At 39.3% G+C, this 19911-nt stretch overlaps 1 protein-coding gene across 1 annotated transcript in view; it reads right to left on the bottom strand.

The window, feature by feature from the left end:
* Positions 1-9358: 9358 nt before the first annotated feature.
* LOC110218692 (aldo-keto reductase family 1 member C1-like) overlaps positions 9359-19911 on the bottom strand; it is a 48357-nt gene continuing 37804 nt past the window's right edge. Inside the window, exon 9 of the mRNA XM_078156252.1 lies at positions 9359-9401. Coding sequence (XP_078012378.1) covers positions 9374-9401 — 28 coding nt within the window. The 3' untranslated portion in view covers positions 9359-9373. The remainder of the gene's footprint in view (positions 9402-19911) is intronic.

Genomic DNA, 19911 nt, shown 5'->3' with positions numbered 1-19911 from the left:
TATCAATCAATTTGACATAATTCTATGGAGGTAATGATTATAAGTTTTGTATATTTGGCTCCAGAACTGTGAGCTGAAGATTGTAAATTCATGTGCTTAATCATAGGAAGTTAACTAGAGGCCCTCCACCTTTGTTTTGCCTTGTCATGGTGACCAAGCCCAGTGTGGCAGGGGTGACCTGATTACATGGAAAGTCCCTCAAATTATTTTTGTACCTCTAGAACATTCTGTCTTATCTCATCTCTCATCTCTCTTATCTCATGTTATGAGTGCTTAGTCAGTGGAGATGCCCCATGCTTCATCCAATCTGTGACCCCCAATCCCACTAATACCTCATTTTTGGACCAGATGACTACACCTGGTCAGTGGAGATATTCTTTGCTTTGCCAATTTGTGACCCTGCTGATATATTGTTTGCTTATTTTAGCCTATGCGTTGTATGTCAACCAATGGAATTATTCTGTATTTGTTATAGCTGTTCTTGAATGTCTAGATATCTAACCCTATAAAAATAGGGCCCTGAATGGAGGGGGTATCTCAGATTAGGAGGAAGATCTGAGGTCTACTCCACTAGAGGGGACCATGGACCCTTTAAGTAAGTGCCATTGGCTCAAGCTCTGTCTCAGTCTCTTAGAGAGGTTGGATAATGTTAATGCCCACAAGTACAAAAGAGGTAAATCTGGCCTATATTCACACAAAAGAGTTTAAAAAACCGGGCTTATGAAACAAGTCTAATTGTACAAAGAGGTACATCTCCAATTTAACTTTCCAATGTAGTGATTCAGTCAATCAAACAAGAATTTATTGGATGTCTACTATGTACCACCCACCACGAGGGGCTAGGTTCAAAGGAAAAATGAAATAGTTCATATCCACAAGAAACTTAGATTTTTTGGGAGGAAGTCAATATGAATATATAGAGATATGATATGATATATATATACGTGTGTATATATATATATGTATATATATATATATGCACATACACACACTTTTATATACTCACACATCTACATAGATGTGTACAGATATGTGTTTATATGTGAAATAGATATGTATGAAGTTTTATAATATATGAATGTGTGTATGTGTATGAGAAATGGATGCTAGACTGTTTGGGGAAGGAGGCACTAGCAGTTGAGGGAATCAGGAAAGATTCATGTAGAAGATGGCTTTTGAGTTGAGTCTTCAAGGAAACTAGGGTTTCCAAGAGTCTAAGATGAGGAAGGAGTGCATTCCAGGCATAGGGAGCAGCCAGTGCAAAAGCAAGAAGATACAAAATGGAGTGGCATGGCTGAGGGACAGTGGTATTATTATTGTTGTTGTTGTTGTTGAGTCATTTCTGACTCTTCATGACCCCATTTGGGGTTTTCTTGGCAAAGAAACCACTGGAGTGGTTTGACATTTCCTTCTCCAACTCATTTGACAGATAAGGAAATTGAGGCAAATGGGGTTAAGTTACTTGCCCAGGGTCACACAGCTACTACATGCCTGAGGACAGATTTGAACTGAGCGACAGTAAGAAAGTCAATTTGTCTGATCACTGAGAGCATAAAGAAGAGTAATGTGTGAAGGATTGGATGGTGGGTTGAGAACAGGTTGTAAAGAGCTTTCAGGACCAAACAGTGGGGATAAAGTGAAACCTTCTGTAAGAGTCCTTTCCCAGTCCTCCTTCATCTTAGTGCCTTCCCTCTGTAACTAATACCATTTTATCCTCTCTGTCTCTCTCTCTCTCCATATATACATATATGTATACACATACAGTTTATCTATATATATTTGTTTATATTATGTCTCCCCTAAGAGAGTTCCTTTTCTCCAGCACTTAACACAGTAACTGGCACTTAGTAGGCAGTTGATAAATGTTTCTTGACTAACTGATTTTTGATTGCTTCTATAGGTGATAGAAGTATATTCATTTAGGAACTGAAGTTTATTGAGTAAGGAAGTGACAAGGTTAGACCTGAACTTTAGGAAAATCACTTGCACTTGAAGTTAAACCTGCTCCTTGTGTTCTCCCAAAAAAGCTTGAGTTTTGGACACCTACTCCCCTCCTCTAACGTTTACCCAATGAAAATTGTTTAATGGCACATTGTGTTAACTCTGTCAGAAAGAATTGGGAACAAGTAACCCATATAATTAGCTCCCCATTCCCTTTCCCACCTTTGAGTGGTGAATTTTTTAAAAAGAAGAAATTAAGTGTAAAGTAGTAAACAGTGGTAAAAAGTAAAAGTAAAAAAAAAGTAAAAGTAAAGACAATCTATTGAAGCAGATTTTCCTAAATCACCTAAGAAAATAGAAGGTGGACCATGATTAGTTCCTAACAAGGAAGTTGAGGCATTCTAGGCTTGGGAAGTAGTCAGGTTAAAGCATGAAGATGGAAATGGAGTCAAAAAAGTTCTTAATCAATCTGATGGGATTGTGGAGCACTGGCCACTGGATGAAGGCAACTGATAGGGCAAAGGGATCTTTTAATGGTGGGCTCAGAGGTTCAGCCATACTCCTTGAGACTTGGATTAAAATCAAATGAACAATCTAGTCCCAATCTAAAAGACTTGAAAAGACAATGAACTTGAGGTTAGCTCTGCCCTTGCTACAAAGTGGTGGGAGAGGCAGTAATTCTCTTCCTCATCTCAGTTTCTCTTCCTACTCTACCTTGCAGCAGGAACATACACACATATGGCTTGTATATACATATGCTTCAAGAACGTTTTTTCCTAAACCCCAGTCTTCTGCATAGAGAAGTTGAAGGAGGGAGCTTGGCACCTACAGCAAGAATCCTGCTGCTCAGGAGATGGCAGGCCCCAGAGCCAAGGTGGTGAAGGAGCTTCCTACTGGTCCTCTGGTAAAGGTTCTCATCCTGTAGAAGGCATCTGGTAAAGCCTCAGCCAAGGATGTCAGCTAAGACAGAACCTAGAGGTTGTAGAGATTATAGTGATGTGCTGTACTGAAATCAGGCTTCATGAGTCCAGCTGAGCGACAAGCCCAGAGTATTTATCTCACCCAGTGAGAACAAGTGTGGGGATATCATGATGAGAAATCAGGGATCTTTCAGCATTGAACATGTAAGTTACCCATCTATACATGTTCCTCAAGTATGATTCTCCTCATACTAACCTGTTGGTAGGAAGTGAACCTCAGATTATTTGGGGAATGAATGAATGAATGAATGAATGAAAAAGCATTTAGCGTATAACAAACACTGTGCTAAACGCTAGAGACAGAAGCGTAGAAAATGGGACAATCTCTGTTCTTAAGGGGCTCAACTCTAATTATGGAGACAACACATGTAACAGAGTTCACCTGCAGGGGGGATGGCAAATTATAGGCAAACAGTAAAGCCCAGAAGACTTCAGGACATAGTGGTAGGGCAGATGGCAATACTTGGAGGTCCTCAGTTTCACTGAAAATTTCATAGTTCATAATTCCTAGTGTGTCCAAGTATTCTATACAACTATGCCTTCTTCTCACCCAGCTGCCCCAGTGGGTGTGGAGAGCCTGAGAGTTCACTGAGGAGGGACAAAGGGAAGGGAACAGGAATGTCTTATAAGTCTTCTTACCATGTGTTGGGTTTCTATTGGGAAACAGCCATAAAATACAGTCATAAGTGAAAAGCCATGAAAACTTGAACTCTCTAAATGGTGGAAGCCTGAACATGCTGAGTGTTAACAATTATAACTTAGATGCTGAATTACGTTTTAGACACTGAACCAGAACTTAAGATACTATGACCCGTGAAAGCCATAACAAGAATATTTTGACCTCTAAGTGACCAGGACATGATCAGTACCCAAACTTATGTTTAAGCATAGCATTGGCTTAACTCCTAAGCTCATTACTAAGCATGAAACCAAAAAAAATCCACCAATTAGTAATGATGTACTCTCTAACACTTCCTCCTTTTGTTTTCTATAATTGCTATGAGAACGTTGAGGTTCTTTGAGGGGATCTACTAAACCTACTGGCTGCTACCCTAGACTGAAGATTGGCCCTGTTTTGTATATATTTGTAACGACTGATTAAACTACTACTTTAAACCAATCTGGAGATACTTGACCTCTTCTGTTGGTGTCAAAAGAACAGTCCATGGTTATGGAGGAGGTATAAAGGTTCCCCAGCCAGGGGAATTCTAGACCTTACAATTGGCATAGTTGGGGAGGATACCAATGGAATGTCAAGGGAGTATGGGATAGTCCAAAGAAGAATCCCTGGATTGCTTCCTTGTGTGTGTGTGTGTGGGGGTGGTCCTATGTTGGACACATTTGAAATGTTGCATAAGCATGGGGATGCCCTGAACACATCCAAAGGCCTAGAATCCCTTTTGATGGAGTTATGTTCTACCAGATTAGGAAAACAAGGGAAGAAAACAATAGCAGATGTAGGTTATCCGTTCCTCACGGCATTGAGAGAAACCACTACCAAGTTCTTAGACTGAGCAGCTGAGAACAGAAAGTTGCAGGAATTCCAGTGAGAAGAAACATGTAAAAAAGCTGTTTTGCCAGTTAGCCAGGTTGAAGTGAGTTTCTTGTAGACAAGAAAGCAACAAGGCATGTCATTGTGAGAAAGTCTCTTTCTTCTCTCCCTCCATCCCTGGCTGACTGCAGCAGCCTGAGTGAGTGAACAGAAAACAGAGAAAAACAGAAAATATATTTAGTGAAGATTAATTGAGTCAGATCAGAGTATGAAAGAAAGAAGACTTGGGCTGGCAAATCTTTCTGTGTCCTGTTAATTAAACCCCTAAAAGTTCAACTGATATTCTTTCTCTCCCTCTGCATTCCTGTAGCCAGGTTGTGGAGTGTAAAAGGACAAACAAAAAAAAAAGAGAAGGGAGAAATCTTTTCCCATCAGGTCTAAGAGAAGAAGGTCACTTCCATATTATAGAGAGTCAGGCTTGGGGGCTATGTCATTGAATGTTTCAAGGTGAAGAGAGGGAAGAGGCTGCACTTTGGAATACAACTGGCATTTAACCCTTTCCTTGCTCACCAAAAGGGGAAGGGTTTGAATCAGGAAACAGCTAAAACGCAGTTGACCCAGCAACATCAGTACTAGGTTTGTGTCCCAAAAAGATAAAAAAAATTTTCAAAAGGGAAATGATCTATATGTATGGAAATATTTATACCAGCTCTTTTTGTGGTGGCAAAAAAAAGTTAGAAATTGAGGGGTTATCCTTCAATTGGGGAATGTGGAATAATATTATGCGATTAGAAATGATGAGCAAAATGCTTTCAGAAAAATGTGGAAAGACTTACATAAACTGATGTAAATTGAAGGGAGCAGAGTCAGGAGAACATTGTACATGTTAACAGCAATACGATCAACTGTGAATGACTTAGCTATTCTCAGCAATATAGTTACCCAAGACAACTCCAAAAGACTCGTGATATAAAATGCTATCCTCCTGCAGAGAAAGAACTGATGAGTCTGAGTGCAGATCAGAAGCACAATGTTGAAACTTCATTTTTCTTGATTTTTTTAAAGGGGGAGGTCTGTGTTTTGTTTCACAACATGACTAATATGGAAGTATGTTTTACATGAATTATGTGCCTTCTCAATGAGGGAGGAGAGAGACAGGGAGAGAATTTGGAACTCTGGATTTTTAAAACCTAATGCTAATATTATTATTTTTATGTGCAATTGGAAGAAATTAAATAGTAATTTTTTGAAAAGATATCCAAAAAGAAAAAGTGAGTGACACCTCTAGCATATTGGGTGGATCTCCATGTTGAAGACATGAACAAACATTATACAGAATGGGCAAGCATGGACTGTGATCTGCATAGATGGCAGGAATACTACAACAATGAAATCACAGATCCATTGAAATATGTGGGTACTGTACAATAGCTACACAATGTAAATGGAAAGAACAACTGCAAAAAGATCAAAGCAGAGTGTTGCAAAATTATAATGATGAAACTTAATCCCAAAGAGACATGAGAAAGCGCTTTTCCCTGCTTCTTTGTAGAAGTGGAGATTAGTGGTTGAAGACTACATGTAATGTCAGACTTTGACATGTTGTTTAGGTTTTAAAAAAAATTATATTAGTGTATTTTGGTTTTCTGTCACCTAAATTTCTCCCCATGTCCTTCCTCCTCTCTCCACCTAGGGAGTCATCCATAACAAAGTTTTTGGTTTTCCTTTTTTTTTTAAGAAAAGAAAAAAGAAGAGAAAAAAGAAGCAAAATTGGTTAATAATTTTTTTTAAGTGTTCAATGTTGCACATCCATTCCCTCTCCCATCCTCTATCTGTGCAAAAGAGCTGGAAGTGGTGTCTTTTCATATTTTTTCAGTTCAACCAACCTGTTCTTTGTAATCTCACCATATTCATTTTCTATTATTTTGTTATTATTTTTTTTTTGTTAACTGTGTTGTTGCCATTGTACTTATTGTTTTCTTGGCTTTCCTCACTTCATTTCATACCTCTTCATCTACACCCTTCCTTGCTTCCTGGCATTTATGTTGTTTACACTTGCAAGTCATGTTGTCATCTTCCTGATCTAGCTAGTGGTTCTAATTAAGCTTCTGGGGAAAAGAATAAAAGAGGTTAGCATTTCAAATTCCATGAAAATGGAGGAGTTCCCAATGACCTAATGACATCAGGATGTTACCTATGAACCAGGAATGTCATTTATGTCACTTAGCTTGAGTATATATGGCAATGGTTTGGAAGTAGTTTGAATATAATTTTCTCTCCGTTGTGTTAGTAGGCAAAGCTATTGGTGCTCATCTTATTCTTATCCTTTTCCCATCACCTAATTTCCTGTTACCTAACCCAGGTAACTGCCTTTTAATTCATTTTCTTGCTCTTGTCAACAGTATGGTCATTGATCTGCTCTGGGAATCCTTTGAGTATGGTGTACTGACCTGCCAGTCAGAAGACATAGGTCCAAGTTCCTGCTCTATTACTAACCAGCTATGTTTCATGGACAAGTCACTTTATCTCTCAATTTCCTCATTTAAAAAAATGACAGGATTTGACTAGATGATATCTAAAGTTTTACCAACTCTACTACACTCATTCTGTGGCTTTGCAGTCAGAAAATATCAGTTAGTTTGAACAATTTATTGACTTAATTTAAGGAAGTAAATGTATTGAAGAACCATTTAATATATTTCAAAATCAATCTAAATTGTGGCAGGAGGTCCCTTTCTGTGCCTTTCAATTTATACTGGGCAGCTGATTGTATAAACTATCTATTCATAAAGCTGGTCCTGATGTTTATGTCCTGTTAATTGTATAGTAAAGGGGTCCATGATGGTGGGGTGGTGAGGAAAGGGAGGGACTGTTTATTTTCTTAACCTAGATTTGGTCCAGTTTGAAAAATAAATACTTTGGTCTCTTAGTGATCTGCTGTTTCCCTCTCACCAGCTATTTCCTTTTAAGCTAGCAGGGTTTTGAGATCACTTTCTGTGAGGGTCCCATGATTTCTGAAACAGGAAATGCAAAAGAGAGAGTCTCAGAAGGTTTCGTCAAAGAACCATTTTTTTTGCCCAATACTTCATGAGGCAAATTGCCACTCTGGCTTATGTTTAAGACACACTATTCAGCTGACAGCTAAGTGGCGAAGTGGATAGAGCACTGGCCCTGGTGTCAGGAGGACCTGAGTTCAAATTTGGCCTTGGACACTTGACACTTACTAGCTGTGTGACCCTGGGCAAGGCACTTAATCCTGGTTGCCTTGCCAAAAACAAAAACAAAAACAACACAAGATTAAAAAAAAAATTTAGAGCAACGTAACTGTAGATATAGGTCAAATAGCCCAGCTAAACAACCACAGAGTGCTCATCTGTCTTTTTCTCCTTCCGTCTAACACACACAGCTATAGGGTCAGTTTATGATCATTAACTTAGAGACCTGGACATTCTTTGCTTTTATATGCTGCCCATTGGCAGCCTTGGAATGGGAGAGAGACTGGTATCCACTGTACACCTTTTGGCAGTAAGTTCTGTCATCATGCCCCCATAGCTAAGCTACTGTGCTGTTCCTAATTCTGGCAAGGACGAAAGTGCCCTGAAAGAATTGCATAGTAACCATGCAATAGTCTGTGCGCTTCCTGTAATGACTATCATGTTGCAAAGGTTAATCTGGTACAAGAGTTAACACTAACATTTTCCAAAGGTCACATCTAGGTGTGTACAAAGTAGTTGAGGGAGAGGAGATGTGGGAAATAAGTCCACATCTTAAATCTTGAAAAAGGGTAGCTAGGTGGCACAGTGGATAGAGCACCAGCTCTGAAGTCAGGAGGACCTGAGTTCAAGTCTGGTCGCAAACCAAACACTTGACACTTACTAGCTGTGTGACCCTGGGCAAGTCACTTCACCCCAACTGCCTAAAAAAAAAAAAGCTTACAATTTACGTGTTTGCATTCAATATGCAATGTATTCTCCAAAAGTTTTTAATACCACATTTTCTTCTTCTTCTTGTGTCACTGATCGTTTTTTTATCCTTATTCCTTCTCTCCTCTTCTAGGCACAATCTTTAATTGACCTAGATTCTCCCACTGTAGAGGTACAACAGAGAGAGGAAAAGCCTGTGAAGCTTAAAGAACTAGGAGGTAGAAAAAAGGCTTATCAAACTAATTTTCGCTACAAGAAATCTTAGACATCATCTAATTCAATCTCCTGTAAGAACAACATGTTCTCTTTGAAACTTGTATTCCTGAAAATCTCTTTAGAGCATAGAGGGTGATGGATGATACTAAGAACGTGTGTACTCTGGTTGGGAAGGGGCCATTTACAGTACACCAGGTGAGAGGCTAACCCCCGTGGAAAAAAAGATTTTGGAAGCCTACCAAAGAGGGGGAAGAGAAAGAGAAAATTGATATAGTGCCAGTAGACTTTCAGCAGATTTTCTTCATTCCTGCAGTTAATAATAGAAAAATCTTCATTCTGCTCATGAAGCACTATGTAAATATGGAAACCAGCATTGTAATACTAGAGCAGCAACAATTCTCTGACCCTAAGATTTCACTAAATTCATCTGAGAAACAAGGTCATCTTTCAAGCCTCAAGACTTCAGCATTCGTCTTGCTGATAGGCCAGCATAAGAACTGGGAAATTCAAACTTGTACCCTTCAGAACTGTAGGTGGGGAGAAAGTTGTTAGACAAATAGATGCTCAGAGTGTTTTTTGCTTGACTTACCCTTTTATTGTGTAGATGATCTTTCATCATTCTTAAGTACATATTCTTTCATCTTGCTATTTTGTGCTATTAAATTCTCACTGACTTTTGAGAGGTTCGGAGGAAAATGGGAGTTTTAGAAAAGCAGTTTTGAACAGATCACAAAACATAAATCCAGATCTAGATGGGCCTTTGCAGGCCTCACCAATGACTCCTTTATAGATGAGCAAGTCCAGAAAGGTTCCAGTAGCATTTAGAATTTGAACTCCAGATTCAGGAGCCTGGATGATAAAATCAGACAAAATTTAAGAAAATGTATAGGTACTAGGGCACCACACTTAATTTTACAAATTTAAGTCCTAGGAGTAAGAAATTACTTTGCCAGGTTCTCACATGTAGCAAGTAGAATCTGGAGAAGTCCAAGCTATAAACAGAGAAAGCTGTGTCCCAGAAAGCTGTGCCAGTATGCAGTTCCTTATGATTTTGCTATGAATATGATTTTAAAAAAATCTTTATCTTAATGCAAATAACAAAATTAGAGAAACTTTTCCAATGGGAAAACCCAAAGGACTTATCTCTTATATTTCATAAGGTTCCCAAAACTGAGTTTCTGAATTCAGAGATCCCTGGAAAATGAACTTGATGTAACCCTGCTTGCCATAAAATTAATATGTACCAAAGAGGAAAACTGCATGAAAAGTGTGAGTTCTATAAGGAAGTCATCACTGGAGCTTACTGAGCAGGAAGTGATGTGATCAGATGCACTATTTAGAAACACCATCTTGATAGCAAATGGGGTGTGGATTGCAGTAGAAAGAAACTTGAAGCATGGGGACTCATTGGAAGGGTGTTGCAGTAGTGCAGCAGGGAGAGGAAGAGGGCCTGAACTAGGGCTGTGGCTGTGTGAGTGAAGGTAACAGGACATACATTTTGTTGTTGTTGTTCAGTATTTCCAGATGTGCAACTCTTCATGAGCCCATTTTGGAATTTTGTTTTTGGCAGAGATACTGGAGGGGTTTGCATTTCTTTCTCCAGCTCATTTTACAGATGAGGAACTGAGGCAAACAGGAAGATGAATCTTCCTGATTCCAAGCCCAGTGCTCTATCCACTATGCCACTTAGCTGCCACAGGGGACACACATATATAAGAGATATTTTGAAGGTAGAAGCAATAACATTTGGCAAAGATTGGAAATGTGCAGTGAATGATGAGTGAAGTGACTGTGGAGTGAAGAATGACATTGAAGCTGAGAGCTGGGTCCTTGACAGTCATGGGAAAGTTTGGGAGGGAAGGTGGCTTGGGAGAAATGATAATAAGATATGAGGCTTCTATATGGCCTCCTAGTGGCCATTTTTACCATGGATGATTTCTACATAGTCTCTTTTTCCTATGCCAAGTCAAGCACCACTGGTAAACTTTCAGACTGAAAGTACAGGTTGTGACTTGCTCTGTACTCTGATCACTAGCACACGTGCTTCTGTCAAGTAGCCACCAGAGGTATAGGCTCCAAACTTTGTTCCCTGACCCTTCCCTCCCCTCACACATAACCCTACCGTGGATCTGGTGCTCAATTTGTCCTTCAATGTTGCTGTTTATTTCTAACTGGATAATTGTGTCCAATAGACTCATCAGGTTATCTTGGTCAGTATGCCCTGTGTAATCGGTTATCTTGGAGCTCATCTTTCATTCCCTCTCATCTTCAAAATCTGTCCCAAGTCTTGAGGTACTTCCCAGGAAGCTGAGCCTTCACCTTGGCCCCTTTCAGTTGGCCCTATGCTCAGGCCCCTTCCTAAAGGGTGTATGACCAGAGGCTATTGGTTGGTCTCCATAGTCTCTGTCCCACTGGGGACTATGTCAAATATGATTAACATCTGTGCAGGAAAAGCTGCTCACTCGAACACGGAGCTTTACATACCAAAAGCTCTACCTTGGACCTCTGACAGGAGGTGAGGGGATGTCAGTGGGCACCTCCCTGTCTTCCTCTGGGCTCCTATGGGCCAGGTATGGTCTTGGGAGAGCCTCAGATCCCAAAGGGAGGAGTCAACTTTTTTTTTTCATTCTATACCTCATCATGCCCCCATCCCAGAGTCCCAGGGAAAACTTCATGTATCTTGAGTTTAGCTGTTAACAAGGTCCCCTCTAAAAAAGTTATTCAATGTAAGAAGCAGTAATTATCAGGTATAGGAAAGCCATTTATGTCCTCCACTATAAAAGAAATGCTTATACCAAAAGACTCATAAGCAATCACTGGCAAATACTGAAAACAATAACCCTTCAATGATAATCTTCTTTCTCAGTAATGAAAGTGTTATACATCCTGTTTTCTGACAAAGAAAGACATACAGAAAAATGTTTTTTAACTAGCTTTCATGGTACAGCCCTGCATCTGAAGCTTTTCATGCACAAGACTTCTGCTTCCAGAAACATCCTGTGAAATTGTTCATATGCATGGTACTATACTGTACAATGAAAAACACCCAGATATGAAAAATGAAATCTGCTATCTGTGAGACTGTGGAAAAGTGAACCTCTGTGAACCTCAGCTTTCTCATCTATAAAATGGGAAGAACAATATTTGCATTTCCTACTTCATAGTGTTGTGTGAGGAAAGCGCTTTGTAAACTTTAAAGCAGTACAGAAATATGAACTATTTTTGGTATGCACTGCATCCTCTTTGCTGCCTCATATGGCAACAATATGAATGCCAAAAGTCACTTTGGTTCCACCAGTTTAAAAGATGCAGGTGACCGATCAAAGGGGTCTACCTCACCCATCTGTTAGATAAACACGACAGGCTCAAAAGGCCTGGTTATACTAATTTAAAAAGAGAAGTAGAGACCTCAGAAAACATAAGCACTTTCATCACTACTGTGCAGAAGTTATGTTTAGATTATTTTCATGGGCCCAGTGTTCAGATAGTTCTTGTATGCATCATTCCCAGGGAAACAAAATCTTTCACTTCTCTATGACCCCATTACCCCATTGATTAAGCCCCCTGAAAAGTATTCTTGCCAAACTCACTCTGTTAAATCATCTACTTTGAATGTTAATTTGAGTAGAAATGGATACGAAAAAATCTGTCATGTCCCAGGAGCAGAAACTCTGACTCAGAGCAGCTTTCCGGTTTTCTACTTTCTCACCAAACAATGTCTTTTGAAGGGCTCTCACGGTTTGTTAGATCATGAACCACTAACTCTACTTGTTAACAGACCCTCAAAGAGTTATGATAATGCCTTGTGATGTTCTGGAAATTTCTTCCAGGGTTTATTTTTTGTCTTTTCAAATTGATTTTCTTTAAAATGAACTGTAGGTGAAAAACAGACATGGGCACAAGAGTCGTTATTGTTGTTATTGTTGTTTTTTAATGTGACTGGATATTTTGGTTGCCTTTGTCCTGTGAATTTAAAGCAAGGGAGAGAGCATTGAGGCAATACTTAATACCATCTCCCACTTTAATTTCAGAACCTGGTCAACATGAATTTTAAACTATTCAATCACCTGAATCTCTGGCTTGAGTAGGCTGCCACCTGGTGGACATATTCAATATGATAATCCCTTGTAGGGGAGTAATTATTACAGTGACATACTATGCAGAGTCTATATATCCAGTTGCCCAAGTATCACACCTAGTCTAAATAACTGTCCCAGAGTTACCTGACTCTTCACTGCTGCTCACAACTCATATCCAATCAGTTGCTAATCTTTTCAATTCCACTTCCATTATGTCTCCACCATCTGTCTCTTTTTTTCACTCACGTGACTATCACCTTTGCTTCTGTCCTTAACACATCTCTCACCTTAATTATTGCATTACTCTCCTAATTGATTTCCTTGTATCAAATATATCTTCTTTCCAACCCATCTTCCATGGAGTTGTCAAATTGAAGCTTTCTAATACTTCTAGGACAAAATATAAAGTGTTCAGTGGCATGTAAAGCCCTACACAATCTGGCCTTACCCAATTTCATAGACATTGCATATTGCTCCCCCTTCTTGCATCTTACTATCTACTCTACTGTTCCTTGCACATGATATTCTTTCCCCTGTCTACGTGACTTTTCATATGGCCTATCCCCCATGCCTGGAATAATGAAATGAAATATCAGGGAGTACAGCTTAATTGTCATATATAAGAAAATGGAGATAAGACTGAAAATATAACTGTCGTTGTGTTAACCTTTATGGCTGGAGAAAGATTGGATAAAGTCCACAGAGATTGTGGACCAAGAGAACTTCGATCCTGAAGACAGAGTTAACTGCTAAGGAGAAAAAAAATAGAAAGAGTTAGAATTTAACTTTTATCTTTCAAAAAAACACGAAGAGAAGTCTTAAGAGTCTTTGGCTGCCATTCTAAGAGAGTTAAATGGTGGAACTACATTTCCAGAACTGAGTCACATTAGCTAAAGGTGATCTGTACTCATATCTGATATATTACAAATAAGTATTTGTTACACTTTTGGTAAGTTGTAAAGCCAGTAACCTCTATGTTTCCTTAAGTACAGGAGATTAGGGAGCTTAATATAAATATAGAGATGAACAAAAGCTTATGATGGAAAAGATTCTCCAATTTATTTAATAATTAATATTTCATAAACTGGGATAGGGGCACAGCAATTATTGATTAAATAATGAAAGAGATGTTATGTTGTAATTTATGAGGAAATGTCAGCATGTACTTCTTGATTATCTTGAAATTTCTAATGAGGGAGGAAGGCAAAATGGGCCCCTTCTCCCACTGGTGAGCTCTTCCCAGAACCTTCATTTTGAAGAAAGACCAGATTTTGTCCTCTGCACTTAGCCACCATGCCCACATGCAGGTGCTTCCTTCCTTCTTCCCCAGTTTTCAGCTCCTCCTTCATGTTTTGCCATCCTCCATGAGAGTGCTAGCTCCTTGAGGGAAGAACTTGACTTCATTTTGCTTGTATTTGTATGCGTGGCTCTAAGCACTGTATGTGGCAAATTATAAGCTTTTAATAAATGCTCATTGACTAACAAACAGGAAAGAGAGATTTGGTGTGGTTGTTAACCAGATCAGGGTTACAATGTTACACACTGCCTACTGGGTTCCCGTGTAGTGTATACAAAGACCCTAAACCCTGTGATAAATGCAAGTTCCTTAATGGAAAAGAGGAGAATCTGGACTGTCTTGAATGAACCAGAGTAACCAAGTCATAGGTAAACTCAAGGTTGTTTCATAGGATTGTACAGCATCTTTGTTAGAGGGCAGAGTCCCTTACTAGAGAACTGCCCACACTCCAAAGTAGATTTCTGGAAAATATTTGGATGTTGTCACAGGCCATAAAATGGTATAAGGTCCCTGAGGGAGACATTTGCAATACCTTTTAGGCTAAAAAAGTCAATCTTGGGACAGATTTTGAAGATGGGAGGGAATGAACGATCAACTCCAAGACAACTGATCACACAGGGCATGCTGACCCAGATAACCTGATGAGTCTGTTGGACACAGTTCTCCAGTTAGAAATAAACAGCAACATTGAAGGACAAATTGAGCACCTGATCCAAGGTAGGGTTATGTGTGAAGCAAGAGAAGGGTCAGGGAACAAAGTTTGGAGCCCATGCCTGTGGTGGCTACTTGACAGAGGCACCTGTGCTAGTGGTGAGCATACAGAGCAAGTCACAACCTGCACTTTCAGTCTGAAACTTTTCCAGTGGTGCTTGACTTGGCATAGGAAAAAGGGACTATGTAGAAATCATCCATGGTAAAAATGGCCACTAAGAGGCCATATAGAAGCCTCATATCTTATTATCATTTCTCCCAAGCCACCTTCCCTCCCAAACTTTCCCATGACTGTCAAGGACCCAGCTCTCACCTTCGATGTCATCCTTGACTCCACAGTCACTTCACTCATCATTCACTGCACATTTCCAATCTTTGCCAAATGTTATTGCTTCTACCTTCAAAATATCTCTTATATATGTGTGTCCCCTATGGCAGCTAAGTGGCACAGTGGAGAGAGCACTGGTTTTGGAATCAGGAAGATTCATCTTCCTGAGTTGAAATCCATCCTCAGACACTTACTAGCTGTGTGACCCTGGCCAAGTCACTTAACCCTGTTTGCCTCAGTTCCTCATCTGTAAAACGAGCTGGAGAAAGAAATGCAAACCACTCCAGCATCTCTGCCAAAAACAAAATCCCAAAATGGGCTCATGAAGAGTTGGACATGTCTAGAAGGACTGAACAAAACCCACAGAATATGTCCTCTTACCTTCACTCACAGAGCCACAACCCTAGCTCAGGCTGTCATCACCTCCCTCCTGCTTTACTGCACCACCTTCGAATGAGTCCCCGTGCTTCAAGGCTCTTTCTGCTGCAATCCATACTCCATTTGCTGTCAAGTTGATCTTCCTAAACAGTAGATCTGATCACATCACTTCCTGCTCAGTGAGCTGCAATGATGACTCCCTTACAAAACTTATACTTTTCATGCAGTTTGCCTCTTTGGTACATATTCATTATATGGCAAGCAGTGTTACATCAAGTCCTTTTTCCAGGGATCTCTAGATTCACAAACACAATTTTGGAAATCTTATCAAATGTGTAAGTCCTTTGGGTTTTCTCACCAGATTGTGTAACAGTTTCTCTAATTTTGTTATTTGCATTAAGATAAAGATTTTTTAAAAAATCATATTCATAGCAAAATTATAAACAACTGCATCCCGTCACAGCTTTCTGGGACACAGCTTTCTCTGTTTATAGCTTGGACTTCTCCAGATTCTACTTCCTACCTGTGTGAACTTGGCAAAGTAATTTCTTACTCCTAGACGTAAATTTGTAAAATGAAGTGTTGTGCCCTAGTACCTCTACGTTTTCTTAAATTTTGTTTGATTTTATCATCCAGTCTCCTGGATCTGGAGTTCAAATTCTAAATGCTACTGGAACCTTTCTGGATTTGCTCATCTATAAAAGAGTCATTGGATGAGACCTCTAAAGGCCCATCAAGATCTGGATCTATGTTTTGTGATCTGTGATCAAACTCCCATTTTCCTCTGAACATCTCCAGAGTCAGTGAGAATTTAATAGCAAGAAATAGTAAGATGAAAAAATATTTACTGTAGAATGATTAAAGAATATTTACATAATAAAAGGGTAAATCAAACAAAAAACTCTCTGAACATCTATTTCTCTAACAACCTTCTCCCCAGTTACATTTCTGCAGGGTGCAAGTTTAAATTTCCCAATTCTGATGCTGGCTTGTCAGACAATGCTAGTCTTCATGCCTGAAAGATGACTTTGTTTCTCAGATGGATTTAGTGAAATCTTAGGGTCAGAGAATTGTTGATTTTCTACTACTGCAATGCTGGTTTCCATATTTGCAAAGTGCTTCAAGAGCAGAATGAAGATTTTCTATTATTAACAGTAGGAATTAAGAGAACCTGCTCAAAGTCTACTGGCACTGTATCTGTCTTTCTCTCTCTCTTCCCCCTCTTTTTTATGTTCTCTGGCTCTCTCTTACTTCTCATATTTGAATTTTCCAAAATCTTTTTTCCCATGGGAGTTAGCGTCTCACTAGATGTACTACAAATAGCTCCCTCCCAACCAGAGTCCACACCCTCTATACTCTAAATAGATTTTCATTAATAAAAATCCCAAAGAGAAGATGTCCTTACAAGAGATCGAATTAGATGATGTCCAAGATTTCTTGTAGCCAAAAATGATTTGATAAGCCTATTTTCAACTACCCAGTTCTTTAAGCCTCATAAAGTTTTCCTTTCTTTGCTGTACCTCTACAGTGTGGAGGATCTAGCTCAACTAAAGATTGTGCCCAGAAGAGGAGAGTAAGAATAAAAATAATATAAATCATCAGTGACACAAGAAGAAGAAGAAGAAAATGCCGTTTTAAAAACTTTTGGAGAACACATTACATAATGAATGCAAACAGGTAAATTGTATGCTTTTTCAGGATTTAAGATGTGGACTTATTTTCTATATCTCCTCTCCCTCAACTACTTTGTACACACCTGGATATGACCATTTGAAAATATTAGTGGAAACTGTTGTATCAGATCAATCTTTGCAAAAGGATAGCCATTACAGGCCATGCACAAGCTTGCTCATGATTACTGAGCAATTCTTTCAGGGCACTTTTTTCCTTGCCAAAATCAGGAAAAGCACAGTAGCTTAGCCATGGGAGCATGATGAGAGAACTTATTGTCAAAAGGTCTACAGTCTCTCTCCTATTCCAAGGCTGCCAATGGGCAGCATATAAAAGCAAGGAATGTCCAGGCCTCCAAGTTAACAATCTTAAACTTACCACATAGCTGTGTGTTTCAGAAAGAAGGAGAAAAAGACTGATGAGAACTCTTTGTGGTTGTTTACACAGGCTGTTTGACCTATCTCTACTTGTGTTACTCAGAATTAGTGGGGGGGGGTTTGTTTTTGGTTTTGGTGTTTCTTTTTTGGCAAGGCAACCGAAATTAAGTACCTTGCCCGGGGTCACATAGCTAGTAAGTGTCAAGTGTCCAAGGCCAAATTTGAACTCAAGTCCTCCTGACTCCAGGGCCAGTGCTCTATCCACAGCGCCACCTACCGGACACCTGAATAGCGTGTTTTAAATATAAGCCAGGATGCAAGTTGCCTTATGAAATATTGGGGAAAAAAAAAAGTTCTTTGACCAAACGTTCTGAGCCTCTCTCTTTTGGATTTCCTGTTTCAGAAATCATGGGACCCTCACAAAATGTGATCTCAAAACCCTAACAGCTTAAAAGCAAATAGCTGGTGAGAGGGAAACGGCAGATCACCAAGAGACCAAAGTATTTATTTTCCAAACTGGACCAAGTCCAGATTAGGAAAATAAACAATCCCTCCCTTTCCTCACCACCCCACCATCATGGACCCCTTTACTATACAATTAGCAGAATTCTGCATCAACATTAGGGTCAGCTTTATGAATACAGTTTATGCAATCAGCTGCACAGTATAATTTGAAAGGCGCACAAAGGGACCTCCTGCCACAATTTAGATTGATTTTGAAATATATTAAATGATTCTTCAATACATTTGCTTCCATAAATTAAGTCAATAAACAGTCCAAATTAATTGACATTTTCTAACTGCAAAGCCACAGAATCAGAGTAGTAGAGCTAGGTAAAACTTTAGATATCATCTAGTCAAATCCTGTCATTTTTTTAAATGAGGAAATTGAGAGATAAAGTGACTTGTCCATATCCAGTTAGTAACAGAGCTAGAACTTGAACCTATGTCTTCTGACTGGCAGGTAACAGGAAATTAGGTGATAGGAAAAGGATAAGGATAAGATGAGCTTGAATTGCCTTGTTTACTAATCTGATCCACAGTGAAGAGAAAATTATATTCAAACTACTTCCAAACCATTGCCATATATACACAAGGTAAGTGACATAAATGACATTGTTGGTTCATGGGTAACTTCCTGTTGTCATTAGGTCATTGAAAACTCCTCCATTTTCATGGAATTTGAAATGCTACCTTTTTTATTCTTTTCCCCAGCAGCTAAATTACAAGCATTTGCTAGATCAAAGGTTCCCTGTATGAACTCCTGCATTTTGTGGCAAAGACTGCTCTGAAGAGTGATTATGTCATAAACACACTAGCGGGATGGAAGAGGAGAAAACCGGCATTGAACATTTACGTGTCCAAAAGAGATTTGGAAAAGATTATCTGTACAGCTGACTAAAGCTTCCGGTGTAGCGAAGGTGGGACTGGGATGCTGCAACTATGTAGGAGCTGCAAAGATGGCACCTCACCTTTATATTCTTGAACAGGAAAAGTGTCATCTCTAAAATGTGTTGGAGATGCTCCTTCCTTTTCAGACATTCCAACATGGTGATTGCTCAGGAATATGTGGCTCTGTTTCCAGAACTATGCTTTGGGATCTTTGAGTACAACGATTAGTTGGAGGGGTTGGGGTAGTGTTAGAATATGGGAACAGAATGTTTCTTAATTTACTCAATGTTGGCTAACAAAGGGGATGTGGAAGATCTTAGGTATCATCCCAGGTATTATGAGAATGTTTAAGCCTTAGTAGACACTTACCTATTAGGGTTATAATTGGGGAAACAGATGGAAACTTCTTGACTGGTTTCAAAAGAAGAAAAAAAGAAATCAATTAAGCAATTAAAATACATAAGTAAATAGTTAGTAGCCAATTAATTTGAACATGCATCATTCCAGAAATTTTTGACTAGCAAGTGCTGGGAGATGACGTTGTTATTCTCTCAAGTGAGGATAAAGGGAACATTTGTAAATTCTACATAGCTTTTCCCCTTGGATTCTATATATTAATGCTAACAGATTCTGTACAGGCTGGGAATAAACTTCTAGTCAAATGTCCTAGAAGTAGAGAAAGGTATTAGTACATGGCTATGTTTAAATGTGTGTGTGCATTTATATTTTTCTGGTAAGAATGTCCTAGAATGAGAAGCATATGGCACAATGGCCTAAGAGTTGGTGTTAAAGCCAGGAAGGCCTGGGTTCAACCTCTACCTCTGACACATATTAGCTCTAACCCTGGGAAAGACAAGTACCCTGTTTATGCTCTAGACAACTGTCTAATAATGTTGCAGAGAAAGCACAAACCTGCATTATTTAGCAGCAGAAAGGAATGAAGATATCACTTTGGAAGGGAGAAGAGGGGGAAAGGAGAGCCCTTCAGACTCAGCCTTTATCTTGGTCTCCTCCTCTCTTCTTGGCCAGAAGAGGGGTTTGTGAACTTCAGAGTACTAGAGGATATGGATTTTTTGTTGGCATATTCTAGCAGTATCCCTAGGACAGCAACACCTGATAGAGGTGC

Source organism: Phascolarctos cinereus, unplaced genomic scaffold (genome assembly GCF_003287225.1).
Source record: "Phascolarctos cinereus isolate Bilbo 61053 unplaced genomic scaffold, phaCin_HiC Scaffold_1;HRSCAF=81, whole genome shotgun sequence".
In the NCBI taxonomy this organism is placed as follows: domain Eukaryota; kingdom Metazoa; phylum Chordata; class Mammalia; order Diprotodontia; family Phascolarctidae; genus Phascolarctos; species Phascolarctos cinereus.
Note: the sequence above shows the minus strand (reverse complement) of the source record. Positions and strands in the feature narration are given on the sequence as shown.